Source organism: Aspergillus campestris (genome assembly GCF_002847485.1).
Source record: "Aspergillus campestris IBT 28561 chromosome Unknown P168scaffold_6, whole genome shotgun sequence".
NCBI lineage: Eukaryota > Fungi > Ascomycota > Eurotiomycetes > Eurotiales > Aspergillaceae > Aspergillus > Aspergillus campestris.
Genome location: NW_020194341.1, coordinates 135,257 through 160,537, shown reverse-complemented (window position 1 = coordinate 160,537; position 25,281 = coordinate 135,257). Strand labels below are relative to the sequence as shown.

Here is a 25,281-nt window from a genome sequence, read left to right as displayed (position 1 = left end):
CCACATGGAAGGGAGTAAATAAGTGGGGATTTTTTTTCTTTGTTTGAGTCAACTGTCCTGTTGGTCTGAATTCGGAGAAATCAAAGACGGTGGAGCAGTAAAAGAAGTAAAGCAGAAAGAAAAGATCCGGGGGGGGAAGATCTCGAAAGTAGTCCGGCGATGAACTGGGATGAGTCTTTAAGGTCGAGAAGCGAGGGCCGACGTGGCCGTGGCGGTGAAAAAGGCGACCCGACGTGAGGAAGGAAGCGAAGCGGAAGGGACCACGGTTGGGGAAGTATGTACTAAAGCGAACCGCAGGAACAGCAGGAGGAATGGGGGAACTGTAGGAGCGAGGAGAATTGCAGGCGGTAGGGCAGGTGGGCAGGTAAGAGCAAAGACGTGGAGCCCGTCAGTGGATGCCGAGTCGAACAGCTGGAGATTGACAGCTCAGTACGGAGTAGCGTTGCTGCAGTCAATCGCTGCCCGTTGGATGGGAAGGATGGACGCGGTGAGCCTGATATGAGGGGAAATGGGTACAAAGAGGGAGAAGGGAAAGTAAGATAGAGGGGAGAAGAGAGGAAGAAGAGGAAAGAAAGGATGACGAGTGTGGAAGTAGAAAAGAAAAAGAAGAAGAAAAAGAAAAAGAAGATAGAGATAAAAAGAGTAAAGAGTAGAGTAAGAGGATCAACCGGTGGAGTGGAAGCACAGACAAGGAACCCAACCTTTGTTTGGAATGTTCGTTCGGACAGGTTTTTAATTCGATCGAAAAGACATTTCAAACTCATCCATCGACTAGATCGAATCTATCCAATCCTTCCTTCTCGTCAATTCGACCCTGGGGAGGCAAAAATGAGAGAAACTTTTCCAATCGAGTGTCTGCTCCGACTCTGATGTGATACCCGACAACTACTAAAGAATTCTTATTCTTTTGTCTTTCTTTTCTTTATTTGATTATTTTCTTTCTCTTTCTTCTTTTCTGATTCGAGAATATAAGACAGTCCCATGGTCAGTCAGCCTGTTTGCCACGGCGTTCTCAACCATTCCTCGCATTCTTTGGTTCCAACCACCAACGGACATACTACGCGGTCAATTGGCTCTAGATAGACAATTGGTTCTTTCAATAGACAATTGGGTTCTGATGCATGTATACTGACATGCTTCCTGACGGAGTGGATGGCTGAAACAAAAGACCTGTTGGAATCCTCCGGCGTACAGAGTACAGAGTCCCCCGTACAGGATGCGAACTATACAAAACACCGTCTGTCGGAGATCATTCGGGCAATGGTCCCCGAAAGAATATAAAATATAAAAAATAGATGGATCTGTTTAACAGCAGCCTCCCGTCCATCCGTCGATTTCGTTCTTCCCTTCTGTAACGGCCTTGCAACGTCCTGTCGACCCGCTCCACCTATATAGGTACTAGTCGCAGTCCGAAAAGAGGGGCGGATCAGCAAGAAACCAGACAAGACTGGAGTCCCCGTCAACATCTAGGCTCTGACCGACTCGACTGATCGAACACAGACTTTCCATCGGGTTGACTGAGCTCCAGTGGCGGGTCGATTCCGGGATTGTCGTGCGACATCGCATCGTCATGCTTGACCGGCCTTGAGAGAACCCTAGTTAAGAAAATATAATAAAAGATAAATATTATAAAAATGGAAAAATAAAAAGTACCGTGATCTATCATTAAGTATCATCCCAATCATCAGTCGGACTTTCTCGATTTCATGCGAGTGATGCTCAGAAATTGATCAGGTTGCGACCAATTCGCCCAATCGTGAGAAGTCTCGAGGCCATGAGGGGGATTGCGGTGTCAGCTGGCGAGGACGAAGAAGCTGAACCCGTACAGATTTCATACCTGAATCCATACAAATCCCGGTTTTTTTTTCTTTTTTCTTTTTCCTTTTTTTACCCCTCCAAGACTTTTTTTTTGGTGTTGTGGGATTGCTCGTTTTTCCTCAGGTAGTCAATAGCACACAAATATATTACCGATTAGAGAGACATACTTCAGCCAACCGTTCAAGCCATACCTTTGGTGCCGACGTCAAAGTTCCACATGGTAGCAACCTAGTCGTGTTAAAGTGGTTCAGCTCATGGAACCCAACTCTGTTTGGCTGAACCAGAGGGAGACAAGGAATGGAAAGAGAACGCCTTCTGGCCATTATGAGTGGATAGATGTGGTTTGGCGTGGTCCGGTTCCGCGGATTGACTGGCACTTGGCATCCTCCAACGTCACCTCTGTGGACTTCGGATAAGTATCGGAGAACGGCAGACCTGGTGGTATAGTAGTATATTGTATAGTGTATACTCCAGTCGTCCAATCTACGGAGTATTCGACACTGAGTCAACTTAGGGACGAGATCAGATCAGAGCTTGGTCCACTGTATAAACCGGCAGCTTTTACAATAGTTCATCAAGTGCACTTGCATCATGATCAGCGAACTCCCACAAAGGAAATCAATAGACTGCACTATGAGTCAGAGCAACAAACAAACTAATCAAGTAGTTCAGTCAATCAAGTAGTTCAGTCAACGAGTGCGTTGTAAAAGTGAAACTATTCCCAAAGCAGTCAAGGAATCCGATACGGTCAACACCCGATGTTTGTGCTGTTTGTCCTCCTGCTTCACTCCGAGTCTCTCCATAATCAAGGTAGTTGATTAGTGGAGATGAAGCCCTGACAACACTCCCTGTATTCGCATCACTTGTACTCTACAATTGGAATCCCGCCAATGATTTGAATCGACTGATAGAATACACCAATTCCAATCAATCGATTGCATTGAATCAATCAATCACTATGAAGCTCTCCTCGACTCTCCTCCTAACCGCCACGGGTTTGTCCGCGGCTTCTCCGCACCCCGCACCTCCACGCCAACTGCACCTCGCTGTCCAGGACGATGCACCTCTGCTGGAGTCTCTACCATCCGTGACAGACTCCCTAGACGACGTCATCAACGCCTCACCCTTCCTGTCCTTCCACCGTGGCCTCGTCCAGACCTCGTCCGTCTCAAATGACGAGCAAAACGCGGGGTCCTTCGTCGCGGAGTTCCTCGAGTCGCACAACTTCACCGTCATCAAGCAGCCCGTCGGCAATGACGACTTCACCACCAACACGCAAGGCCGCTTCAACATCTTCGCCTACCCTCCCGCATCACCATCCCCCCAAATTCTCCTAACCAGCCACATCGACACCGTCCCCCCCTTCATCCCCTACTCCCTCTCCCACCCCTCCAATGACTCCTCCTCCCCCACAACAATCCGCATCGCCGGCCGCGGCTCCGTCGACGCCAAAGCCAGCGTCGCAGCCCAAGTCTTCGCCGCCCTCGACATCCTCGAATCCAACCCCACCGCCCCCCTAGCCCTCCTCTTCGTCGTCGGCGAAGAAGTCGGCGGCGACGGCATGCGCGCCTTCTCCGACTCCCCCTCCCTAAACCCCTCCCCCTCCCCCTTCACCACCGTCATCTTCGGCGAGCCCACAGACCTGGCCCTCGTCTCAGGCCACAAAGGCATGCTCGGCTTCCAGGTCGTCGCCAACGGCCACGCAGCCCACTCAGGCTACCCCTGGCTCGGCCGCAGCGCCGTCTCCGCCATCCTCCCCGCCCTCTCCATCGTCGACAAGCTGGGCTCCCTCCCCGACGGCCTCCCGCCTAGCCCCAAGTACGGCCCCACGACGGTCAACATCGGCCGCGTCGACGCAGGCGTCGCGACGAACGTCGTCCCCGCCAAAGCCGTCGCAGACGTCGCCGTCCGCCTCGCGGCCGGAACCCCCGATGAAGCGAGGGAGATCATCCGTCGCGCCGTCCGCGACGCCACCGCCGGCGACGAGGACGTCGTCGTCGACTTCGCTTCTCACGACGAGGCATACCCGCCGCAGGACCTCGACACGGACGTCCCTGGCTTTGATATCATCACTGTTAACTACGGCACGGACGTGCCGAATCTGCGTATTCCTGAGCGGGAGGATGGTAGGTCTGTTCGTCGCTACTTGTATGGGCCTGGTAGTATCCATGTCGCGCATGGAGATAACGAGGCCCTTACCGTTGGGGATTTGGAGAGCGCGTTGCAGGGGTATCGGCGATTGGTGGAGGCTGCGTTGGAGAGGTGATCTGCCTTGTTGGTGTGGTGATAAAGTTGTAATGCGTGATTTGAAGTATGGGTGGAAAAGTTGGGTATGCCTGGTTGTATTGAGTGATGCAATTGCCTGGATAGGATATAGTAATGTAGTTTATGATATTGCCATATGCATGAGTCTGAAAGTGTCATACATATAGTATATACATACGCTATCTATATACTACATAGATATAGTATATCTATATATATCATAATCAGAGGGGAAAGAAAGACCTAGATAACAGTCAACCAGCATCTGACCATTCAACCAACAATTATACACCATACACGCTAATCCAACAAATATATTTATCTAACATGACATGGCACGCACGACACGACTTTACATTATATACATCAACAGCAATGCTAATACCAAGAAGAACATTACAAAAACCAAATCAATACAATCAGCGAAATAATTTAAAAAGAAACAAAAAACCAACATATATACTATATACCTAATCACATCACATCATTTATCCCCCCCAGCACTATCTTCCCCACCCGCCGCCTGCTTCACCCCCACCACCTTCCTCGCCCTCTCCCACCCCGTCTTCAACTCCCCACCCGGCACAAACCGCGGCATCGGATGCGCCTCCGTGTTGAAAATATTCTCCTCCAGCGGGAGGAAATCCCGCTCCGAGAACAGCAGATACATGTACTTGAGCGTCTCCGCCATCCAGAAACTTTCCATGTTGTCGCGCTTGGAGGTCGGGATCGTGTCGGCGTTGTTGAGGGATGTGAAGCCTACCACGCGCGGGTTCGGGTTCTTTTTCTTGCTTCCTGCGGTGATGGGGTCGGACTGGGGAGAGTCGGAGTCGTCTTCGATGACGGCTGTGTGTCGCACGAAAGACTTGAACATCTCCCATCCCCATTGGCGATAGGTGTCGTCGCCGGTGATGCGGTACATGTAGAAGAGGGATTCGACTGTTTCAGGGCGTTGGAGGTTGTGGCGGTCTTGTTGGTGGATGTTGAGGTCGGATTTCCACGCTGGGTCTTCGCCTTTTCCTTGGGGGAGGAGCGGTTTGGACTTTAGGGGTAGGTCCTTTCCGGTGGATTTGCGGTTTCCTGTTGTCAGGGTGGAATCCGGGTACATGTCTTTTTCCATGACGGACGGCTCGTCGAGCTTGAAGTAGGTGATCTCCGGGGCGAGCCCGCTCTTCGTGGCGAGGTATGTCGCCCAGCATGTTTTCATGAGTTCCTTGGAGAGAAGGATCTCTTCGTCTTGGCGCTGGGTCCAGGTGGGGGACTTTTTGGCTTCCGAGAGGGGCTGTCCGCCTGTTGCGCCGAGGGCGATGGATCCGGGGAGGAAGCAGGCTAGGTGGTCCATTTTGGGGTACAGGGGTCCGCTGATGCCGGAGGGCAGCTCCGCTAGGACGGTTAGGTGGGCGTCTTTGGAGTATGTGATTAGGTTTTTGCGGATGCCGAGGAGGGACTCGTCCCACATCTCTTTGTAGATTTCTTCGCCTGTTTGGAGGTATTGCTTGATGAGGTATTCTACATACAGAGCTGTGTTAGCACTTAGAACGGACGAGAAAGGAGGAGTTTCCATACCGTAGTAGGAGTCGCCACGACTCCCCAGACGAATCTGTTCACCCTTGAAATCTCCAGTCTCAGGATAGAGGAAGATAGGGAGCAGGCCATCTTCAGCCTTCTGCGCATCCACCACTTGCATCACCTTTTCCGCAGCACGCCAGAACTCCGCCTCGCCGGTCAGCTTCGCCAGATACTTGAACTCGAGCTGCAAACTCGTCGCCTCAGCCGTAGACGACGCGCCATTATCCGCGTGCGACGGGATTGCCTTCGAGTCATGGAGGTTGACGCTCGCATAGGGCACCCCCGACGCGCTCTCAAACGCACCCATCAGTCGATCCGCCAGGTCGGTCGCCTTCTCGATGTACAGGTCCTCGCCTGCAGCGCCCGCATCGTCGTCTGTGATTGGCGCCAGATCCGGGTACGTGGTGGAGAGGTAGTGCGCGGAGAGAAGCCCGCCCAGCATGCGGATCGTCGTCTCGAACATGCTCACGTCGTGGTCCTGGTCGTATTGTAGGGAGTTTTGGATCCAGCTCCGTGCGTGTTGAACGCGCGATGTGAGGTTCATGATCATCAGCGTGTCGAGCGCGTCGACGATCGTCCAGCCCATGCCGCCGTGGATCATGTCTCGGCCTGTTTTGGCTACGGGGTAGTATTCGTCTCGTCCTATGCAGGGTAAGATCAGCATTCGCGAAACGGTGAATCTCTCAAGTGACCTGGGTAGAGAGTTCGGGGATACATACCCCACGCATGATTCTCGTAGCCATCCCAGCTAACCATGAGCACCTCCCTAACCTTCTCCCTCCTCGCATCCCAGTCAACATCCTTCTCCGACTCAGCATCCAAACTCTCAATCCACTTCCACAAGTCCGCCCCGGGATCACTAGTCGCCACTTTCGACCTCGACACATCCAACCCATACCCCACAAAATAACACCACAGAAACACGACAAATACCAGACACACCCCAGCGTACAGGATCCTCCTCCGCCTCAACCTCGGACCCGTGCGCCGCGGCGCGAAATAAGGCTTGTCCTTGTACATCGGGAGCGTGCGCTCACCCGAGAAAAATCCACCCACGTTGCTGGTTACCCCTGGTGATTGCGACAGTCCATACCCCGGTAGTCTGTTTGGTCCGGGTCCTGGGCTGCGACTCGCGCGCCAGTAGTTGCTTTCGAGGGGGCGGTGCGGGGAGAGTGATGGGTTGCGCTGTGGCGGTTGGAAGGACATGTTTTCTTGCCGGTTGTGGGTCTGGGGTTCCGGCGTCTGAATGTTGAGGCTCAAGTGTGCTTTTCGCTAACGAAGTGTCGCAAATATTAGGGAGCGAAAAGTGGTGGTCCGTGGCGCAATTGTTCGCGAGGGTGCGATGGCGATTGCTCTCCCAGCATCGGCTGCTGACAATTGCTCGAAATCTTCAAGTCGGACAGTTCTACAAAGAAGCGATCGTATATCAGCAATGCATCCTAGTCCATAGCGGAGCCGTCTCCCCTCATCACGGAGGAACCTGGTGAACGGCAAACTTACCAGCATCCAACAATGCGCAACGTCGCCTCTGTAATTCAGCACAGGTACAATCCACTATTGTGAATACCCACGTGTGCTCAGTCAATATCCAAAAATCAATAAATCCCACCCGGTGTAGGCGTAGCGGTGGCCATTGCCATGGGAATAAATAGAATCTATGCACTCTGTTGGAGGTGTGGCCACCTTGGAGTGTTTTGGCCACGGCTGTAGATCCCCCGAAGAGTTGGCGGACCCGCTCCTTGGCGTTCGACAATCCATTCATCCATTCACTGTGCCAGGTACAAGGACATGCTGGATAGGCTATCGTGGTTATCTTTATATGGGGGTGGTAGGTGGGACCTGGGCGTTTTGATTATTGTAGTGAAAATTTAATAAAGCAAGAGGGAGATGCAGCAACAGACTCTCTTGGTCTACCATGGACATTCGGAAACCTAGTTACAAGCCATTATCTACATACAGTTGACTTGAATTCTTTAGAATTAAGGTTGCCTCAAAAGGTTGAAATTGCTAAATCTAAATGACTATCCACCAACAACATCGCTCATCTACAGTTTCTGGTATTCGAGTTTGCCTTCCAACTTCTTCGACTCCGCCACCTTGCGCACCGCCCGGTTGAAGTCGTCCTGGTTGATAGAATCTCGGTAATCCTTGATCGCAAAGAGGCCACTATATTCTGTCAGACACTATTCAAGTCAAGGTTAGGAGCAAAAGAGGGACTTACGCCTCAGTAACAACGTTGCGGAGATCAGCTCCGTTGAGGCCGTCACTCATCTTGACCACGCTTTCAAAGTCGATCTCCCCGTCTAATACGACCGTGCTGGTATGGATCTTCAGGATCTCAAGACGGCCGACCTCATTAGGCAGAGGGATCTCAATCTTGCGGTCCAGACGTCCGGCACGCAGCAGGGCCGGGTCCAGTGTGTCAGGCCGATTCGTAGCCATGATGATCTTCGTCTTGCCCAGGTAGTCGAAGCCGTCCAGTTGGTTGAGAAGCTCCATCAGTGTACGTTGAATCTCTCGATCAGCAGAGGTTCCTTCCGAGAAACGTCTCCCACCGATGGCGTCGATTTCATCCATGAAGATAATGCAGGGCTCGTGCTCCTTGGCGTAGCCGAACATCTCTCTTATTAACCGGGCGGACTCGCCAATGTACTTGTCGACAATCGCGGACGAAACCACTGTAGTTGGTCAGCAAGGAGGTCCCTCTATCTGAATGTCCGGTGTATCGCCTACCCTTCAAGAAGTTGGTTTCGATGGAGCTTGCTACCGCTCGTGCCAGCAATGTCTTTCCGGTACCGGGAGGACCGTAGAGCAACACACCCTTGGGCGGTTTGATACCGACCCGTTGGAAAAGCTCCGGGTTCTTCAGCGGCAACTCGATCACCTCTCGCAACTCTCGGATCTGCTCGTTCAGACCACCAATTCCTGCAAAGCTAACCTGCCCAGGGTCCTCCAAAGACATGTTATATACCAGCGGGTCGACTTCACGGGGGAGCATGCGCATGATCGTCAGGGTCGTCATATCGAGGGCAACACGGGTTCCCTGCTTCATCTTCGCCTTGTCGACCTTGGAGCGGCAGCCAACAACGTATCGAGGTCCGGATGATGCCTTGACGATGACTGTTGAAGTTAGCTTCTCATCCAAGGAGATGACATTCATCCGGGAGATAAAACATAGCACAACAAAGAAGCCATACATCTCTCTTCGTCCAACTGCTTCAACACCTCGCCGATGATCTGGCCGACACTTTGCAGGGCCTTGATGTTTTCTTCAGAGATATCAAACTCTCTCTGCAGATCCTTGATGCCCATGCGGAGCGATTTGAGCTTTGCCTCCCATTCTCTCAAGTCCATCAGACTCCTCTTGTAATCATCGAGCGCCTGGTCACGCTCTGGATCACTGGCGCCGTTCATCGTGGATGGGACGGCGGACCGAGGGATGTATCGAGGTGGATGGGCAGATCGATTGAATCTTTCAATCAGAAAAGAGGGTTCAATCGCCGCGTTGTAGATGGGTCGGAGTTGATTCAAGGGTCGATGATGTGGAGAGTATATCTGGATTGACTTGCGGCCAGCTCGGCGAGCTGTCCAGGGAAGCTAACGGGCCCCAAGGCGGTCAGATCACATGACCACCATACATCACCTCATATCAGGTGACTGATTTTCTGCCTGATGTTTATGCCTTACACCCAGCAGGCGATAACGTCGTGTTATTGTTTCTCCGAGACCGTCAGGCAGCAAGGTGTCCAGGCCAGCCTCATCAGTATCATTACGCAATCACAATTTCCATGGAGGTGATGGAAGTTTCCAGAGACGGATGATCCATGATGTATTCCGACTTCCCTTCTCTCCCTTCCGGGGTGAATCCAATGAAGCCGAAGGAATTACGGCATAGATACTATTCCAGTCATGCTATAGGAGGTATCAACCCAATGCTCACGATTGAGCAACAGCAACAATTTCATTGGTTCTATAGTGATGATTCCTACCTTACTATTCCCTTGACCCTTTAGTACACCTTGATATGAGCTACTTTAAACGTAGGTATCTAATTACTTGGTTTAGTCTATTCATGCCTGTAATGCTACTACTAGGTCGCCAGTACTAATTAGAGGATAGTCGTTGGAAGGGACTCATAATCTCATTAGTATACCTAGTAACCACGGAAGACATAGGGATCTCGTACAGACTTCCAAGTCCACTCTAGTAGATAGTAGACGAGGGATTTTATCCAACATTATCATCACCGACAAGAGAGTCTCCGCCTTACCCCGAGGGAATACGGAAGATTTCGCTGGACGGCGTCACAGCAACCAGTGGCCTCGGCCAGCGGGAGACTCAGGACGACAGACTGCCCCACCATCCCGTTGGAAAGAATCGGAGGGACAGCCGGGGGAATTCAATTGACCTCATACAAGAACCAGCCATTTCCTCTTCTTGGATTTTATTATTTTACTCTTTTCTACATTAACCTACCTTACTATCCTGACTCTAAGTTACTGTAAGTCTGCCCCGATCTGGGTATTTCTACCTTAATCCGGTTGACCCCGCCATCCCACCTTACCCTACCACTCTTCCTACTACTACCACTACCACCACTACAGAGCTACAGCTAGCTGTTGCTCCTCCGTCAATTGTTCTGCCGTCATCCCCCCACCTCACTTCTTCTCCCTACTCTCCCACTCTCCCAATCCCCAACTCATTGTCTACTGGATCAGTGGGTTCTTCTCCCTCATATTGCTGTCCTCTTCTATCCACTGCACTATCGTCCCTGTCGGTCGACCAGAACAAGAAGTACGATCCAATCAATCCCACATCTCCCCTCTTCTTGTCATCCAATCACCGACCAATCTTTTGGGTCATCGGTGAACAATCCCCCCGCTGCTAGCCTGTCCCAACAAACAATCCTGAGCTCCTGAGCTCTTATTTATTTCCCTGTTTCTCCCCACTTCTACCTTTACCGCCATTGTCTTTTTTCCCTCTTATCTGAACTTACCAAACTGATTCTTGTGTCAGCTACCAAAATGCCTATCACCAAGATCCACGCCCGCTCCGTCTACGACTCCCGTGGCAACCCCACCGTCGAGGTCGACCTTGTCACCGAGACCGGTCTGCACCGTGCCATTGTTCCCTCCGGAGCTTCCACTGGTCCGTATATCCTGGATTGATCTGATTCTCGACAACGAAGTTAACTCGATTATAGGCCAGCACGAGGCCATCGAGCTCCGTGACGGCGACAAGACCCGCTGGGGTGGCAAGGGTATGTACTTCTGTCATCTCTACTCGAGTATGCCGAACCGTGACTGACCATGGCATGAACAGGTGTTCTCAAGGCCGTCAAGAACGTGAACGAGACCATTGGCCCTGCCCTCATCAAGGAGAACCTCGATGTGAAGGACCAGTCCAAGGTTGATGAGTTCCTCAACAAGCTTGATGGCACCCCCAACAAGGCCAACCTCGGTGCCAACGCCATCCTGGGTGTCAGCTTGGCCATTGCCAAGGCTGGTGCTGCTGAGAAGGGCGTTCCCCTCTACGCTCACATCTCCGACCTCGCCGGAACCAAGAAGCCCTATGTCCTCCCCGTCCCCTTCCAGAACGTCCTGAACGGTGGTTCCCACGCCGGTGGCCGTCTGGCTTTCCAGGAATTCATGATCGTTCCCGAGTAAGTGACCCCGACAATCGACAGACAGCCCTAGAAGCTATACTGACGGATTCATAGTGCTGCTCCCTCTTTCTCCGAGGGTCTGCGCCAGGGTGCCGAGGTCTACCAGAAGCTGAAGGCTCTCGCCAAGAAGAAGTACGGCCAGTCCGCTGGCAACGTTGGTGATGAGGGTGGTGTTGCTCCCGATATCCAGACCCCCGAGGAGGCCCTCGACCTGATCACCGAGTCCATCGAGCAGGCCGGCTACACCGGCAAGATCCACATTGCTCTGGACGTCGCCTCGTCCGAGTTCTACAAGGACGGCAAGTACGACCTGGACTTCAAGAACCCCGACAGCGACCCCACCAAGTGGCTCACCTACGAGCAGCTGGCCGACCTGTACAAGTCGCTGGCCAGCAAGTACCCCATCGTCTCCATCGAGGACCCCTTCGCTGAGGACGACTGGGAGGCCTGGAGCTACTTCTACAAGACCTCCGACTTCCAGATTGTCGGTGACGACCTGACGGTCACCAACCCTCTTCGCATCAAGAAGGCCATCGAGCTCAAGTCTTGCAACGCCCTCCTCCTCAAGGTCAACCAGATCGGCTCCCTGACCGAGTCCATCCAGGCCGCCAAGGACTCCTACGCTGACAAGTGGGGCGTCATGGTGTCCCACCGCTCCGGTGAGACTGAGGATGTCACCATCGCCGACATCGCCGTCGGTCTCCGCTCCGGCCAGATCAAGACCGGTGCCCCTGCCCGCTCCGAGCGTCTGGCCAAGCTGAACCAGATCCTCCGCATCGAGGAGGAGCTGGGCGAGAACGCCATCTACGCCGGCACCAACTTCCGCACTGCCGTGAACCTCTAAATGCTCGGACGAGACAACGTCCGCACGGTCTCCTAAATCATGCTTGATACCCCGCGCATGATGGGAGCCGGAGGCCTGGCTCGACCAGGATTACTCTCAAACAGTTACGCTGGTTGCCTCTGTATCAGCGACGATAACTGACTGAGATTTATGATGAATGATAAGATTTTCAGTGGCTACATAATGAAAAGTGAATTAATCAATTTCAATAAACTGGATTCGTAGTTCCTCTGTACTCTGCTGTGTGATGTGAACACGTAAGACGTTGATTTAACCAGCAATACGATCGGTAGTCGCGAGTAACCCTCTACTAGTCCTGGAGGGCAGAGGACCCTGGGTTCGGGCACCAACGGCACCTATAGCGTCACGTGATCTCACAAACAGCCCCACCAACGGAATCCGATCCATGGCGACGCCGTCAATTGTTCATTGTGATAGACCTTCTCTCACTGCCAACTGCAAACTCCTGGGATAACTCCCTGTCTGGTGTATTATCTTTGGGTATATTGACCCGCAAGACGCTACGATACCAACAGTTTCTCGACTATCATAACAACTTAAAACGACCATGCCGCCTTCGAAGTGGGGTAAGTTTTTCTTTCCCTGGATTTTCGTCCTTTGATCCTATGACCACCTCGTCTTTTTTATGATAATGAGTGCTAATGAGATGACTCGGTATAGACGAAGAGGAGGAGAGCACCTCTCCCCCGCCTGTGGTGGGAAGACGGAGATTCGACGATGAGGAGGAGGACGAGGTATGTGCAATTTTTTTTTTTTCCCTTTTCTTTTGGCACCTGTGGCTTCTTTCGTGGCTCCCCATATGGCCCTCGCATATAATCACCCCCTACACTATCCCCCACCTATCTCTCATCTACATACCTAGTACGGCAAACTGACGATATTTCTTTAATATAAATAGGTCCTCGACTCCTGGGACGCAGCCGAAGACTCCGAAGTCGAGCGCGAAAAGGCCAAAAAGGCCTCCGAAGCCAAAGCCAAGGCCGACGCCGAAGCCGCCGCCAAGAAGAAGAGCAAAGCCCAGCGCATAGAAGAGCACAAGCAGGAGCGGCGCCAGCGCGCCGCCGACGCCTCGGACTCGGACGAGAGCTACGACGAGGACGAGACGGACCGCCGCGCCCGGCTGCGCGCCACCGAGCAGGACGCAGACCTCAAGCACGCGCAGGACCTGTTCGGCGATATCGACCTGAACCGTATGCGTAATCGCGGCTCGCCCAAGGCGGTTGTCGTTGCTGATGCGGCGGATCCGACCAACTCCGTGGATTTGTCGGCGATGCCGCTGTTTAAGCCGACCACGAAGGATCAGTTTGCGAAGGTTACCGAGACGCTGATTCCGCTGTTTTCGGCGCAGGCGAAGAAGCCGCAGTATGCGATCTGGGCGCTGGAGTTTGCGAAGCAGCTTGTGAAGGAGCTGCCGAGTACGGAGGTGAAGAAGATTGCGAGTGCGCTGTCGACTATGAGTAATGAGAAGATGAGGGAGGAGAGGGCTGCTGATAAGGGGAATAAGAAGAGTAAGGCGGCCAAGACGAAGGTTACGTTGAATGCGAACCGGGACTCGCATATGGATACTGCTAACTATGGGGATGATGATGGTGGGTTGGGGGATGATGATTTTATGTGATTTCTTGCTATTTAATTCAGTTTTTTTCCCCCTTTTTTCACCCATCTGCCCTTCTTCTTTCTTTCTTGCTGATTTACTTGGTTTTGCTCGTTTATTGCCCTTTAGATAGTATCACCCTTTGGTCAGTCCAACTGGCCGGACCACGAGGGTTGATCAATGCCTTTCCCTCCCTTCCCACACATGTACACACCTGTCCATTTATTCCTCCCCCACCAGCCAGATTATACAGTTTATCGGTAGTAGACCATTGTTGATAAAAAGCGCTTAACATTGATGTTGGACGAACTCGTTGAGTTGGATTGATTCTGTCGTAGGATAGTAGATACATAGATAGATGGATACCTATATATTTCTTCGTTGTCTTCTGTACTCATCTTACGCCGTCCAAGAATGGCAAATCTATTAATATACCTAGTCGTCGAATATTCTACTGGTTGGTCAAGTGATATGAGCCAAGGTCGCACTTGGGTTTGCTCGTCATCGATGCGTTCACGTGACTTGATGGGGTATCTTCGATTCAGTATGATTTGAGGTCTCTAGTGGAGGGGATACTGTGACAGCCTTGTTGATGACCGTTCTTGTTTCGTGTCTAGTCGTAATTTACTGAGGTCTTAACCAGGTGATACTAGGGAGTTCATAGTGAGAAAGCTGAAATAACACAATGTATCTTGCTGGGGTGGGAATAGAGACAGTAAAAGAGAGATAGATTCCACTCAGCCCCTTTCCCGGCGCTCTCCAAACTTCAAACTCCGCTAGCCGTCCACACGAATCCCGAGCAAGTGGAAGTCATGAACCAGTCCAAACCCGTCAACGCAGCTAGAAAGCGAGAAACAGACCTTCACATGTACTTCCTGGAGAAATCGAACGTCCAAATCAGGCACGCCGAGCAAGAACGCGGTTTTTGATACAACACTAAGGAAAACGCCCATCCCTCAAGTCTCTTACGACTCAGCCGCGGGGGCGGGCTTGGTCTCCTCACCCTTGTCCTCGGGGGCCGCCGCGGACTCCTCCTCGGGCTTGTCCTCCTTGGAGGCGGAGCCCTCGCCCTCGTTGCCGTCCGAAGACGTCCACAGGGTGAGGTTGTCACGCAGCAACTGCATGATCAGGGTGCTGTCGCGGTAGCTCTCCTCCGACAGGGAGTCCAGCTCCGCGATCGCGTCATCAAACGCCTGCTTGGCCAGGTGGCACGCACGGTCGGGGGAGTTCAGGATCTCGTAGTAGAAGACGGAGAAGTTCAGGGCGAGACCCAGACGGATGGGGTGGGTGGGGGTGAGGTCGGTCTGAGCGACGTCGGTCGCGTTCTACATCCCATTAGTGCGGATCTTTGAGAGTTGATGGCGACAGACGAACCTTGTAGGCCTCGTGGGCGGCAGTGGCAGCAACCTTGCGCTTGTTGCCGGACGCAAACTCGGCGAGGTAGCGGTGGTAGTCACCCTTCCTGTTCATCAAATTGTTATTAACCACCAGAATGATCGACGCACGGTTGAACCACCAGACGCGCTTACATCTTGTAGTAGAACACCTTGGACTCGCCAGTCTCGGCCTTGGGGATCAGAGACTCGTCCAGCACATCAAGGACATCCTGGCAGACCCGCTCCAGCTCGTTCTCGATCTTCTGACGGTAGTCGCGGATGATGGTGACGTGCTGCTCCGAGCCCTTGGACTCCTCCTTCTGCTCGATGGAGGAGATGATGCGCCAGGAAGCACGGCGGGTGCCGACAACGTTCTTGTAGGCGACGGAGAGAAGGTTACGCTCATCGACGGTAAGTTCGCCTCCGATCTGACCAAGCGAGGGGGGTTAGTAACGTAGGGAACGAAACGTGGATGCGCACGAGACGAGGGGATCGGAACAGGGAGGCGAGAGCATACGTTGGCAACTTCCTATGAAATCGTTAGCGATCTAATCTCGAGGGAGTGGGAGGATCATGGTGACTGCTCACCTTCATGTAGAGGACCATCTCTGTAGACGCCAGGGATCAGCATGACAAGACACCCGAATTACCATAATACGTGTAGAGCTCACCATCATAACGCTCGGCCTGCTCACACAGACGTGCGAGGAACGTCTTGCTAAACAGGGGGAAAGGCATTAGTGTCGCTATTCTTCACTTTTTTCTTCTTTTCTTCTTGGTTTTTTCCAAGTGTCGATCGAGACGGTCGAGAACCTTACCTATCGCGCTATCCATATAGATAAATGGTTAGTATTCAAATCCAAATAAACCAATTAAGCACTAGGATAATAGCAAAGGAAAAAGCCAAAGATGACAGAAAAAGAAGAGAACAGCAGTTGCCGAACAGACGTGGTCATCATCACGACGTGGATTTGGAGAATGGTGTGGATGGAAACGGTATGATAAACAACATCATGGACAGGCCGAGAGGGGTTAGGCTGAACAACATACCTCAGAAGTCATGGTGAAAGATGGAGGGGTAGAAAGGCGGATAGAAAAAGGAGGAGAAAAGAAGGACTAGAGGAAGAGAGAGATGGAGTAGAGGAGAGAGTGGTGATGAAACAGAAGAGGAGATAATTTGACGTTGATAGAATGTATGGGGGGGGGGGGGAAGTTGGAAGAGGGAGAGATGAGAGAGGGAGAGAGGGAGAGAGGGCGGGCGGTGGGGGGAGACAGAGAGAGAGAGAGTGGGAAGAGTGGATAGGCAGGTAAGGTAAAGGTACTTCTAGATGGGAGAAATCACTGGAGATACGCTCCTCACTACTATAGGCTGCTGAAATTCTAGCTTAGCGAGAGACTCACTTTGGCTGTCTCTATCTATGTATTTATTTTAGTTCTCTCTCTCTCTTCACTGTTTTTCTTAGAAAGAAGCTGAACGGGTTGAACGGGGTGTGCCTCAGGTATGAATGAGGCTGTCTGACACTGAGGCACTGAGGCACCAAGGCAGACCGTCCTCTAGGATCGTTCTTTTGCCTTCTATGCTTCTCCGCCAGTTGGACCAGTTGTGACCGACTTCCTCCAGGTCGCATCGATCTCACCTATCACTGCGCCTGTTATCATCATGGTGATTCGTGTGGATAACTAGTCGGCCCCACCTCATACAAGTGGTTTCTGATTGTTTCTTTGATGCCCCCTAACGGACATTGTGAGTGGACAATGTAGGCGCCAGCCATTCTCACCACCGTTGACCGATTGTACTGTCGCATCAGCCTGGTCTATCTACGCGCAAGTAGCCAATTTGCTTGTCGATTTCAATCCCTATATAAGCAGGTATTATATGTATATATATGTACAAGGGGAAAGAGAACGAGAGTATAAAGACTACTGTAGCTCCCGATAGCTACCTACCAAACTGCAAATGGCTCACACTGGAACCGCCGATGGAGCGCTCCTTGAAACCATGTGGACAGAAAAGCACTGAAACCATCAAACTAGCGAACGGTGTTGATCAGACCGTAGTATTGTGGATTTGCCACTACAAGGTCTTTGATTCACATCCACATTATACCAAGTTACAATCCCTTGAGTCGCTTTCCTGCGGACCATATGGGGCTGGAATCACCTGAGATGGTAAAGACCATTGCTAGGCCACTCCATTCTCCAAATTCTAGGCCGATCGGTGGAACGGATTTCTTCGCCTCGATCTTGGAGGCAGACATCATCATCGCCGTCTGGTGGAGACTTGAAATCGGCGTAACGTGCCCATACGTAGTATGTATTTACTTTACAATACCCCCGACCAACAGCCCCGAACCCGAAACTCCCGCAAGATACCTGGGAAGGGTTGAAGCAACAGGGATGTTTCAAGCAATCACCTCAATAGGATACCATGCTCTGTAGAAGTTATATCTGATCTTCCTATACAATCACCAATTATAACTATAATGAAAGATCCAAATTGTTATCAACAATACTGTGGGGTCGTTCTCCAGGTGGGTAAAATTACCGTTCAGCCCTGCAAGTGTTCTGCCCGGCAGTTTTTACGCCGTGACGGGGCCGACCATCGACCGGCCCCAGGCATCGCAAAAGAACACGTTGAGAAGTGCCTGGCAGAAGAATGGCTTGGTCAGATCCCCGGGTTCCCTGCTTTGTCTTCGCTCTCGTCCATCTTGTCCAGTCGTTGATTTGAAGTTGAAGTCGCAGGTCAAATTCGAGATCGTGCATACTAAGGTGTCGCTGACCGATCTCCCCTTTCCCTTTTCCTTTTCCTTCTTTTCCGTTCCTTTCGGCGCGCACCCTCTTTTCCCGGCGGTCTGTCTCGCTCTCTCGGATACTACTATATTTATACCAGCCCTTCCGCCCTTTGTCCCCGTCGACGTCCTTTCCCCGACAGGGCGACTCAATCAAGTCACCTATCATCTAATTAGATTCGTTTAGCCACCTGGCGTTAATGTCTCGATCGGTGTAAATTTCGTTCTCTTTCGCCACACCCTTCAACCCCTTCCCTCTTGTCTTGATCGACTGCTTGTTTACTCCGTCGTTCTATGATGGAGCAAGCTTATCTTGCCTCCCCGGACAAGGCCCTGGGTCATTTCGACGTTGCGGAGCACTCCGGATTGTCGCAAGCCCAGGTTGCTTCGTCCAAAAAGACCTATGGCCCAAATGGTTCGTGATAGCCCCATCTCAGACCTCAATAGCGGTTTGCGCTAACGTTCTTTTCTCCCTTTAGCCCTTGCCGAAGACCCCCCCACCCCTATGTGGGAGCTTATCCTCGAACAATTCAAAGACCAACTTGTCCTGATTCTACTTGGCTCGGCTGCCGTGTCATTTGCGCTGGCTCTGTTCGAGGAAGGTGATGACTGGACCGCTTTCGTTGACCCTGCTGTGGTATGTGACCCTGGAATGGGCGGAGCTCGGTGTATTGCGGAGTGTTGCTGACTGGATTTGCGCATTTATAGATTTTGACCATTTTGATTCTCAATGCCGTCGTCGGTGTGACCCAGGAGAGTAGTGCAGAAAAGGCAATTGCCGCTCTCCAGGAATACTCCGCAAATGAAGCCACCGTGGTTCGTGACGGGAAAGTCCAGCGCGTGAAAGCGGAGGATCTGGTGCCGGGTGATGTCGTCCATGTCGCGGTGGGTGACCGCATCCCCGCCGATTGCCGCTTGTTGTCCATCCATAGCAACAGCTTCCGCGTCGATCAAGCCATCTTGACGGGCGAGAGTGAGAGTGTCCCCAAGGACACTCGCGCCGTCTCCGATAAGCAGGCCGTGAAGCAGGATCAGATCAACATGCTCTTCTCAGGTACTACGGTTGTCAACGGACACGCAACGGCTCTTGTGGTTTTGACCGGTGGGTCCACCGCCATCGGTGATATCCACGAGAGCATCACCTCTCAAATCTCGGAGCCTACCCCATTGAAGCAGAAGCTCAATGACTTTGGTGACATGCTGGCTAAGGTGATCACGGTCATCTGTATCCTGGTGTGGCTGATCAACATCGAACACTTCAACGACCCTTCGCATGGTGGCTGGACCAAAGGTGCCATCTACTACCTCAAGATTGCCGTTTCCCTCGGCGTGGCCGCCATCCCGGAAGGCCTGGCCGTTGTGATCACCACGTGCCTGGCTCTGGGAACCCGGAAGATGGCCCAAAAGAACGCCGTCGTCCGGTCTCTGCCTTCCGTGGAGACCCTGGGCAGCTGCAGTGTGATTTGCTCCGACAAGACGGGCACCCTGACCACCAACCAGATGAGCGTCGAAAAGGTTGTCTACTTGAACGAGTCCGGTAGCGATCTGGAAGAGCTTGATGTTGAAGGTACCACTTTCGCGCCAGAGGGTAAAATCTCTCGCGCCGGTAAGGCCTTGTCCAACGTCGCGGCCTCCTCGTCGACCGTTCGCCAGATGACAGAGGTCATGGCGCTCTGTAACAGTGCCACTCTCGCCCATGATGGAAAGAGCGGTGTTTTCTCTTGTATCGGTGAACCCACCGAAGGTGCTCTCCGAGTCCTTGTCGAAAAGATTGGAACCGATAATACGGCCACCAATGCTGATCTTGCCCGCCTACCCGCCTCCCAGAAGCTCCATGCGTCGAGTGCGTACTACGAGTCCCGCTTGCCGCTGCACACCACGTATGAGTTCTCCCGCGACCGGAAGAGCATGTCCGTCCTGGTCGGCTCCGGAAAGGAGCAAAAGATCCTTGTCAAGGGCGCCCCCGAGTCGATCCTGGAGCGCTGCTCTCATGTCCTCTTGGGAGCCGGTGGTACCCGTGTCCCTCTCACAAAACAATACCTTGACTTGCTTTCCTCCGAGTCCGTGGAATACGGAAACCGGGGCCTCCGCGTCATGGCTCTGGCGCGCATTGACGACGTGGGGGCCAGCCCTCTTCTGCACAGTGCCACAACTCCCGAAGAATATGCTCAGCTGGAACAGAACATGACTTTCGTCGGTCTTGTTGGTATGCTGGACCCGCCCAGGGTTGAGGTGGCCGGTTCAATCAAGAAGTGCCAGGCAGCGGGCGTCCGGGTCATCGTTATCACGGGCGACAGCCGGAACACGGCCGAGTCCATCTGTCGTCAAATTGGAGTTTTCGGTTTCGATGAGGATCTCAAGGGCAAGAGTTACACCGGTAGAGAGTTTGACGATCTGTCGCACAGTGAGAAGATCGAGGCTGTCAAGACGGCCAGCTTGTTCTCGCGGACCGAGCCTACCCACAAGCTCAAATTGGTCGAGATCCTGCAGTCGCTGGGCCACGTGGTTGCCATGACCGGAGACGGTGTCAATGATGCGCCGGCCTTGAAGAAGTCCGACATTGGCGTGGCGATGGGTACCGGTACTGACGTGGCGAAGCTGGCTGCTGACATGGTTCTGGCTGATGACAACTTTGCGACCATCACCGTGGCCGTGGAAGAAGGGCGATCGATTTACAGCAACACTCAGCAGTTCATTCGGTATCTCATCTCGTCCAATATTGGCGAGGTCGTGTCGATCTTCTTGACCGCTGCCCTGGGTATGCCCGAGGCTTTGATTCCCGTGCAGCTTCTCTGGGTCAACCTGGTCACTGATGGACTCCCTGCCACCGCTCTGTCCTTCAACCCTGCTGATCATGATGTGATGAGACGTGCTCCTCGCAAGCGTGACGAGCCGCTTGTTGGCGGCTGGCTTCTGTTCCGGTACATGGTCATTGGCACGTATGTCGGTGTCGCTACTGTTTTTGGTTATATCTGGTGGTTTGTCTACAACCCCGAGGGCCCTCAGATTACCCTCTGGCACCTGGTAAGTGAACCAACTCCCTAGATACCTACCCGACGTACCAAGCACATTGCTAACTTTGCGCAGTCTCACTTCCACAAGTGCTCGACGCAATTCCCCGAGATCGGCTGTGAAATGTTCGCGAACGACATGTCCAAATCCGCGTCCACCATGTCTCTGTCCATTCTGGTCGTGATTGAGATGTTCAACGCGATGAACGCGCTTTCATCGAGCGAGTCCCTGATGACCTTCCCTCTGTGGAAGAACATGAAGCTGGTCTACGCTATCATCTTGTCCATGGCCCTGCACTTTGCTATCCTCTACGTTCCCTTCCTCCAAGGGCTCTTCTCTATTGTGCCTCTGAACTGGACGGAGTGGCAGGCTGTCGTGGCAATCAGTGCGCCTGTCATGTATGTCATCCTTCCCACTATACTTTACTGCATCATATCGCTAACAAGTTGATAGTATCATCGACGAGGTCCTCAAGTTTGCAGAGCGTCGCCTGTACAACATTCCCGCCCACGCGGTTGAGTTCCAGAACGGAACTCCTGGGAAGCCCAAGAAGGCATAGATTATGGGTGATGATATGATGATGCAATATCAACGGGCGTGTCATGGTAGAACTTGACGTTGGTTTTTTGTTTTCTTTTTCTTTTTCTTTTCTTTGACTTTCTTTTCTTGCTTCGATACCTGTTGGCATGTACGTATGATAGCATTATACAAAATATCTCTCGCATGTAGAAATTGATAGAAGGACGAAATCAGCCAATGAGTATGAACATATGCCGTGTAGGGAGTAGCTGGAGAGCCATATCTTAAAGTCGCGTCATCAGATGATAATAATAGTAGCAAAAAATAAGATAGGCTAATCGAAGAATAATCATTATAATTCATACATTCCACTGGGACGAGGCAAATGATAGCCCAAGTCACGTTGGCCGTCTCTCGTGACCGGAGGCCTCTCGCTCTCAATCAACCCGAAATCCGACCTGGTCATTACACCATCTCCACCCCTACCTCTCGACGATCTCGCATCGCGTCTTCTCCCTTACCCCAGATAGCTGATCCCATATCTATTGGCCCATAATGCTTACTCTCGATCCACCGCGTGATTCTCCAGCCCAATCGAAGACGTGAGAAAATTATAGCGCAGCATGAGAGCAGTCCTTAACTCGAACGAGACGACTAGCAGCGCTACCTTAGCCATTAGGTAGCGTTGCTACTGCCGTATTTTGCAACCGTACTACGACACCAATCACCGGGCCGAAGCTTCCACTAGTTTTCCAAAAGTATCAACTCCATGCGGGGAAGGCCGGTCAGCACCTTCGAGAAAGAATGCGAAGCGACGGAGCAGCGGCAGCACCTGCTGGCACAACGCAAGGTTCCAGCCACCACCATCGGCTCGGGCATCACAAGGAATGTCACACTGGACTAGACCGTTTGGGTCGTTGGACCCGGGATGGGGTTGAATCTATAGCTCTCGTGGTACACATACTCACACCGTGGTCATCATCCTCGTGCGGTCTCAGTGGTGGAGATTCTTGACGATCTTATCCCCAGATTGGATGATTTTGCGGAGAGAAAAGTCCGGGGTCACCGGCCCTAGGACACCCTAACTACGCCCCAAGGGATGAATTAGCATTAACTTGCCGAGGACGCATATCCTTTCCTTCCCTTCCCTCCCCCCTCATCGTGCATACGAAATGAGGAGTTGGTGCCATCGTGTGCGGCTTGTACCTGGGATCCGCGAATGATAGGCCGCGGGGGGGAAAGAATGCAGGCGGTTTTTTAACGCGCTATCGCTGTCCTCACTTAGTACATAAAGAGCTGAGGCTGCCTGGTTCTTTTTATCTTTCCTGTTTTCTTGATGTGTAGTAGCTTTTGGAGCCTTGAATTCTATCTGATTGTTTCCCTTCACCTTTCACCTTCCCTCGAGAATGGGCTTCTTGACATTCGTGAAGACCCGCTCCGGGTTCAAGGTCGACAATAGTAGGACAACGTCCGCGGCGACTCTGACTCTGCGTCAGAGTCTTTGGCCGTTGAGTCTTGTCACTATTTTGTTCTTCTTATGGGTAAGTCGGACGATGTCTCTTGACATTGACAATACTGAGTCGTCTATAGGGCTTTGCCTACGGTTTGCTGGATACTCTCAACAAGCACTTCCAAACCACACTACACATCGACCGGACACGTTCAGCAGGTCTCCAGGGAGCGTACTTTGGGTGCGCGCTCCACAAACACAGAACCCACCAACTATGATCTCGGAATAACTCACTAATGGACCCTAGCGCCTATCCTCTTGCATCGATGGGCTACGCAAACTACATGCTCCGCCACTATGGATACAAAAGCGTCTTCATCTTCGGTCTGACTCTATACGGAATCGGGGCCCTCTGCATGTGGCCCGCGGGCTTGAATCGATCATTTGGCGGCTTCTGCGCAGCGACATTCGTCATCGGTTCGGGACTGGGCTCGCTGGAAACAGCCGCCAATCCTTATCTAGCAGGTAGGCTGCAATGCAATAACAATTTCATTCGAGAGGAACCCCCGCTGAGAAAGGCACAGTCTGCGGTCCCCCCAAGTACGCCGAAATCCGAATCAACATCGCCCAGGCGTTCAACGGCATCGGCACCTGCGTTGCTCCCGTTCTGGCATCGTTCGTCTTTTTCACTGACACCGAGGACGACGTCGATGCCCTGAAGAGCGTGCAGTGGGTTTATCTCGCCATCGGCGTCTTTGTCTTCCTCCTGGCGGGAGTGTTCTTCATGTCGAATATCCCTGAAGTAACAGACGAGGATATGGCATTCCAAGTTGCGGAGACACATGTTGGGGACCAGGAACAGCCGTTTTGGAAACAGTTTAAACTGTTCCATGCGACGTTGGCGCAGTTCACGTATACAGGTGCTCAGGGTATGCCTGCTTTTCTCTCTTTCCCTCCTATCCCGCAGTGTCCCTTTACCTACCAAATCTCCTGAAACCAACCAATCTAAAATCCCTCGCAGTCGCAATCGCAGGCTACTTCATCAACTACGTCGTCGAAACCTGGCCCGGCACCTCCGACTCAACAGGCTCCAAGTACCTAGCCGGCGCCCAAGGAGCCTTCACCATCGGCCGCTTCATCGGCGCCTTTTTCATGAAATTCTTCAAAGGCCGCTGGGTCTTCCTCGTCTATCTGTCTTGCACGGTGGCGTTCATAGCTGCTTCTACTACGCAGGGCTATAAATCTGGTGTTGGTATGTTCTTCTCCTCTCCTTCCCTTTCCCTTTCCCTTTCCTTCCCCATCCAACCTCTCTCTCTATCGCGTCTCCCTTCCATCGCCTTTGTTTGAACAAAACATTTCAAAAATTATGAGTATCTAATGAGTGAATGAACAAAGCAATGCTCATCCTAACCCTCTTCTTCGAATCTGTCTGCTTCCCCACAATTGTCGCCCTCGGCATCCGCGGCCTCGGAAGACACTACAAGCGCGGCTCGGGCTTCATCGTCGGCGGCGTCAGCGGCGGCGCCGTCGTGCCGCCCATCCTGGCCCACGTGGCTGACATGCGCAACGACATGGCGCTGGCCATGATCGTGCCGACCATGTTCATGGTTGTTGCGTGGACTTATGCTATCGCTGTGAATTTTGTGCCGGCTTATCGGGATACGGTTGATAAGGTGGGGGCTAGTGAGGTTGGGTTGGTTGGGGATGGGTTTGATGGTGAGGATGGGGGGGTAGGAAGGATGTGGAGAGGGGGGTTGGGGTGGTTTTTGAGGGTGGGAAGGTTGGGTGATGATTTATGCTGGCTTTTATTGTTAGCTTTGTTTTTATTTTCTGAATTTACTCTGTCGGATTGCTTTTGGTGGTTTGGTTTATCCTGATCTTGGATATGTATGCCACGAGACGAGATATGCTATGACTAGATATGCCATGACTAGATGCTTTCATGATACAACGATAATATAACGGATTTGATGACTATATCTTCGCTAGATGCACAGACAGTAAGCAGAAAAAGAATAAAGAAAAATCTATCTATATTCAAGCAATATATAAGAATCCACAGATCATTAGAATAACCAGTCCAGGAAACACACTTGTCGGAAATTATTCAACATATGAAAGACATGGTATGTCAGGGGATATCTCCAGGAAAGTATCAGGTATGATAAAAGGAAAGCAAGTTAAAATAAGGTAATAAGAGCGGCTGAATGAATGAATGGCATGGAAAGGAAATGGAAGGAAATGAAAGGAATGTGAGGGAGGGAAGCAAAGCTGGTGAAAATTATACATAGAAAGGAAAGATAGTAAATGATGGACGAAGTGAGATGGGCATTGCCAGTGATAAAAAGACAAGCAAATG

General features: G+C 52.0%; 10 protein-coding genes across 10 annotated transcripts; 5 read left to right on the top strand and 5 right to left on the bottom strand.

Moving 5' to 3' along the window:
- Positions 1 to 49: 49 nt before the first annotated feature.
- Positions 50 to 994, bottom strand: P168DRAFT_150809 (uncharacterized protein). Its single transcript, XM_024832798.1, has one exon. The coding sequence runs from the start codon at positions 762 to 764 to the stop codon at positions 282 to 284; it is 483 nt and encodes a 160-aa protein (XP_024692632.1). The 5' UTR covers positions 765 to 994; the 3' UTR covers positions 50 to 281.
- A 1,676-nt stretch (positions 995 to 2,670) lies between these two features.
- On the top strand, positions 2,671 to 4,227 carry P168DRAFT_290165 (M20 family metallopeptidase). The gene has a single exon (XM_024837150.1). It carries the CDS (start codon positions 2,777 to 2,779, stop codon positions 4,082 to 4,084), a length of 1,308 nt encoding a protein of 435 aa, XP_024692631.1. The 5' UTR covers positions 2,671 to 2,776; the 3' UTR covers positions 4,085 to 4,227.
- On the bottom strand, positions 4,205 to 7,311 carry P168DRAFT_310742 (glycoside hydrolase family 47 protein; the record flags this gene model as incomplete). The annotated part of the gene is made up of 6 exons (XM_024839420.1): positions 7,153 to 7,311; positions 6,372 to 7,057; positions 5,650 to 6,294; positions 4,625 to 5,592; positions 4,262 to 4,266; positions 4,205 to 4,229 (listed from the first exon to the last, which is right to left on the bottom strand). The coding sequence occupies exons 2-6, from the start codon at positions 6,856 to 6,858 to the stop codon at positions 4,205 to 4,207; spliced, it is 2,130 nt and encodes a 709-aa protein (XP_024692630.1). The 5' UTR covers positions 6,859 to 7,057; positions 7,153 to 7,311.
- A 320-nt stretch (positions 7,312 to 7,631) lies between these two features.
- On the bottom strand, positions 7,632 to 9,391 carry rpt4 (proteasome regulatory particle base subunit RPT4). Its single transcript, XM_024837149.1, has 4 exons — positions 8,850 to 9,391; positions 8,386 to 8,772; positions 7,874 to 8,330; positions 7,632 to 7,818 (listed from the first exon to the last, which is right to left on the bottom strand). The coding sequence occupies exons 1-4, from the start codon at positions 9,064 to 9,066 to the stop codon at positions 7,698 to 7,700; spliced, it is 1,182 nt and encodes a 393-aa protein (XP_024692629.1). The 5' UTR covers positions 9,067 to 9,391; the 3' UTR covers positions 7,632 to 7,697.
- Positions 9,392 to 10,676: 1,285 nt separating this feature from the next.
- aspf22 (enolase acuN) lies at positions 10,677 to 12,161 on the top strand (the record flags this gene model as incomplete). The annotated part of the gene is made up of 4 exons (XM_024835943.1): positions 10,677 to 10,800; positions 10,856 to 10,912; positions 10,975 to 11,314; positions 11,372 to 12,161. The coding sequence occupies 4 exons, from the start codon at positions 10,677 to 10,679 to the stop codon at positions 12,159 to 12,161; spliced, it is 1,311 nt and encodes a 436-aa protein (XP_024692628.1).
- A 440-nt stretch (positions 12,162 to 12,601) lies between these two features.
- P168DRAFT_327053 (eukaryotic translation initiation factor 3 subunit J) lies at positions 12,602 to 14,086 on the top strand. Its single transcript, XM_024841197.1, has 3 exons — positions 12,602 to 12,748; positions 12,843 to 12,916; positions 13,081 to 14,086. The coding sequence occupies exons 1-3, from the start codon at positions 12,730 to 12,732 to the stop codon at positions 13,798 to 13,800; spliced, it is 813 nt and encodes a 270-aa protein (XP_024692627.1). The 5' UTR covers positions 12,602 to 12,729; the 3' UTR covers positions 13,801 to 14,086.
- Positions 14,087 to 14,377: 291 nt separating this feature from the next.
- On the bottom strand, positions 14,378 to 16,297 carry P168DRAFT_290160 (14-3-3 adaptor artA-like protein). The gene is made up of 8 exons (XM_024837148.1): positions 16,203 to 16,297; positions 15,971 to 15,978; positions 15,824 to 15,870; positions 15,741 to 15,760; positions 15,670 to 15,681; positions 15,306 to 15,580; positions 15,151 to 15,238; positions 14,378 to 15,101 (listed from the first exon to the last, which is right to left on the bottom strand). Exons 1-8 carry the CDS (start codon positions 16,212 to 16,214, stop codon positions 14,742 to 14,744), a joined length of 822 nt encoding a protein of 273 aa, XP_024692626.1. The 5' UTR covers positions 16,215 to 16,297; the 3' UTR covers positions 14,378 to 14,741.
- A 460-nt stretch (positions 16,298 to 16,757) lies between these two features.
- P168DRAFT_304390 (uncharacterized protein) lies at positions 16,758 to 17,958 on the bottom strand. Its single transcript, XM_024838839.1, has 5 exons — positions 17,698 to 17,958; positions 17,475 to 17,525; positions 17,268 to 17,432; positions 17,100 to 17,182; positions 16,758 to 17,009 (listed from the first exon to the last, which is right to left on the bottom strand). Exons 1-5 carry the CDS (start codon positions 17,913 to 17,915, stop codon positions 16,957 to 16,959), a joined length of 570 nt encoding a protein of 189 aa, XP_024692625.1. The 5' UTR covers positions 17,916 to 17,958; the 3' UTR covers positions 16,758 to 16,956.
- Positions 17,875 to 21,707, top strand: P168DRAFT_290159 (calcium-transporting ATPase). The gene is made up of 5 exons (XM_024837147.1): positions 17,875 to 18,356; positions 18,421 to 18,578; positions 18,650 to 20,965; positions 21,029 to 21,351; positions 21,407 to 21,707. The coding sequence occupies exons 1-5, from the start codon at positions 18,236 to 18,238 to the stop codon at positions 21,510 to 21,512; spliced, it is 3,024 nt and encodes a 1,007-aa protein (XP_024692624.1). The 5' UTR covers positions 17,875 to 18,235; the 3' UTR covers positions 21,513 to 21,707.
- A 1,171-nt stretch (positions 21,708 to 22,878) lies between these two features.
- On the top strand, positions 22,879 to 24,711 carry P168DRAFT_318383 (putative l-fucose permease; the record flags this gene model as incomplete). Its single annotated transcript, XM_024840194.1, has 7 exons — positions 22,879 to 23,013; positions 23,063 to 23,163; positions 23,230 to 23,447; positions 23,507 to 23,851; positions 23,944 to 24,174; positions 24,318 to 24,652; positions 24,703 to 24,711. The coding sequence occupies 7 exons, from the start codon at positions 22,879 to 22,881 to the stop codon at positions 24,709 to 24,711; spliced, it is 1,374 nt and encodes a 457-aa protein (XP_024692623.1).
- Between the last annotated feature and the right edge of the window lie 570 nt (positions 24,712 to 25,281).

What these genes read in the sequence shown, in the direction of transcription:
- P168DRAFT_290165 (XM_024837150.1), top strand. Translation starts at nt 2,777, where the DNA reads ATGAAGCTCTCCTCGACTCTCCTCCTAACCGCCACGGGTTTGTCCGCG.
- rpt4 (XM_024837149.1), bottom strand. Translation starts at nt 9,066, where the DNA reads ATGAACGGCGCCAGTGATCCAGAGCGTGACCAGGCGCTCGATGATTAC. An exon ending in GCAGTTGGACGAAGAGAGAT is followed by an intron (nt 8,773 to 8,849) that starts GTATGGCTTCTT and finishes TAACTTCAACAG; the next exon opens with TCATCGTCAAGGCATCATCC. An exon ending in CGCAACGTTGTTACTGAGGC is followed by an intron (nt 7,819 to 7,873) that starts GTAAGTCCCTCT and finishes GACAGAATATAG; the next exon opens with TGGCCTCTTTGCGATCAAGG.
- P168DRAFT_304390 (XM_024838839.1), bottom strand. Translation starts at nt 17,915, where the DNA reads ATGCACGATCTCGAATTTGACCTGCGACTTCAACTTCAAATCAACGAC. An exon ending in GGAAAGCGACTCAAGGGATT is followed by an intron (nt 17,183 to 17,267) that starts GTAACTTGGTAT and finishes ACCGTTCGCTAG; the next exon opens with TTTGATGGTTTCAGTGCTTT. An exon ending in TGTGAGCCATTTGCAGTTTG is followed by an intron (nt 17,010 to 17,099) that starts GTAGGTAGCTAT and finishes CTGCTTATATAG; the next exon opens with GGATTGAAATCGACAAGCAA.
- P168DRAFT_290160 (XM_024837148.1), bottom strand. An exon ending in AAGGTGTTCTACTACAAGAT is followed by an intron (nt 15,239 to 15,305) that starts GTAAGCGCGTCT and finishes TTTGATGAACAG; the next exon opens with GAAGGGTGACTACCACCGCT. An exon ending in CCGCCCACGAGGCCTACAAG is followed by an intron (nt 15,102 to 15,150) that starts GTTCGTCTGTCG and finishes AATGGGATGTAG; the next exon opens with AACGCGACCGACGTCGCTCA.
- P168DRAFT_327053 (XM_024841197.1), top strand. An exon ending in ACGATGAGGAGGAGGACGAG is followed by an intron (nt 12,917 to 13,080) that starts GTATGTGCAATT and finishes TAATATAAATAG; the next exon opens with GTCCTCGACTCCTGGGACGC.
- P168DRAFT_150809 (XM_024832798.1), bottom strand. Translation starts at nt 764, where the DNA reads ATGAGTTTGAAATGTCTTTTCGATCGAATTAAAAACCTGTCCGAACGA.
- P168DRAFT_290159 (XM_024837147.1), top strand. Translation starts at nt 18,236, where the DNA reads ATGATGGAGCAAGCTTATCTTGCCTCCCCGGACAAGGCCCTGGGTCAT. An exon ending in AAAGACCTATGGCCCAAATG is followed by an intron (nt 18,357 to 18,420) that starts GTTCGTGATAGC and finishes TTCTCCCTTTAG; the next exon opens with CCCTTGCCGAAGACCCCCCC. An exon ending in AGATTACCCTCTGGCACCTG is followed by an intron (nt 20,966 to 21,028) that starts GTAAGTGAACCA and finishes AACTTTGCGCAG; the next exon opens with TCTCACTTCCACAAGTGCTC.